Raw genomic sequence first — 1,166 nt, 5'->3', positions numbered from 1 at the left:
CATCAAGCTAACAGTAATGGTAAGCTACCAATTCATTATGCTGCTGAATCAGGTGATATTTTACTACTGGAATTATATGTGAAGGATTACAAGTGTAGTCTGAGCCTAACAAATAAAGATGGCCGGAATGTTACTCATTTTTCATCATTAGAAGGTCACTATCACTTTATTAAGCATATCACCAGTCAGTATCCTAAATACATTAGTTTACTACACTCTACTGACAATGAGGGTAGGATACCATTGCTTTGTGCCTGTGAGAGTGGTAATATTCAATTGGTCACATTTCTAATAAATGATATAAAATGTGATGTCAATGCTAAGAATACACGTGACAGTACATGTATCACTTTTGCCTGTTTATCAGGTAATCTTGATCTAGTACAATTACTAATACAACAGTATAAGCTTGAGCCTATCAATATTGATAAATATGGTATAACAGCATTACATACAGCAGCAGGCTATGGTCATACTCATATACTGGAATGGTACAGTCAGGAGTATAGTGTTGATATTACTAATCACACTAGCAATAACAAGTACACACTAGCTCATTATGCTGCTTATAAAGGTAAGCTACATTGTCTACAGGAACTGATCAACAAGTATCAGTGCGATGTTAATGCCACTACTACTGATACTGGTAGTACAGTTCTTCATAAAGCATGTGAAAGAGGTCATGTTCCTGTTGTACTTTATCTCACTAGTCTTCCTCAGTGTAATGTAGCAGCTAAGACTTCTAATGGATCAACAGTTCTTCACATTACCTGTGGGCACAGTGACTCTCTTCCTATACTCAAACATCTGGTAGAGAATCATGAGTTAGATCTGTGTGCTGTGAATGATGAGGGAATGGCTCCTATTCACTTAGCATGTAGTAAGGGAAGATTGAACTTGATCCAGTACATTATAGAACACATACCATCATCACTTGAACTACCTGTCACAGGATATGGTCATACTCCATTCCTTATTGCAGTGTACTTTAATCGGTTGGAAGTTATTAAATATCTTATTAGTAAGAAGTGTAATCTATCAGCTACTGATAATGAAGGGTCTGGAGCAGTTCACATATCAGTAGAGAGGGGTCACTTGAATGTATTGAAGTATCTCATTGATAATAATTATTGTAATCCTAATGCAACCAATCATCAAGACCGTAC

At 36.4% G+C, this 1,166-nt stretch overlaps 1 protein-coding gene across 1 annotated transcript; it reads left to right on the top strand.

Annotated features, from left to right (window-relative positions):
* Positions 1 to 3: 3 nt before the first annotated feature.
* On the top strand, positions 4 to 1,161 carry LOC109593451 (putative ankyrin repeat protein RF_0381; the record flags this gene model as incomplete). Its single annotated transcript, XM_020008522.1, has 1 exon — positions 4 to 1,161. A coding segment is annotated over one exon (1,158 nt), but the record flags the coding sequence as incomplete, so codon positions are not given.
* Positions 1,162 to 1,166: the final 5 nt, after the last annotated feature.

This window comes from Amphimedon queenslandica, unplaced genomic scaffold, assembly GCF_000090795.2.
Source record: "Amphimedon queenslandica unplaced genomic scaffold, v1.1 AMPQUscaffold_1452_Cont26537, whole genome shotgun sequence".
In the NCBI taxonomy this organism is placed as follows: Eukaryota; Metazoa; Porifera; class Demospongiae; order Haplosclerida; family Niphatidae; genus Amphimedon; species Amphimedon queenslandica.
Note: the sequence above shows the minus strand (reverse complement) of the source record. Positions and strands in the feature narration are given on the sequence as shown.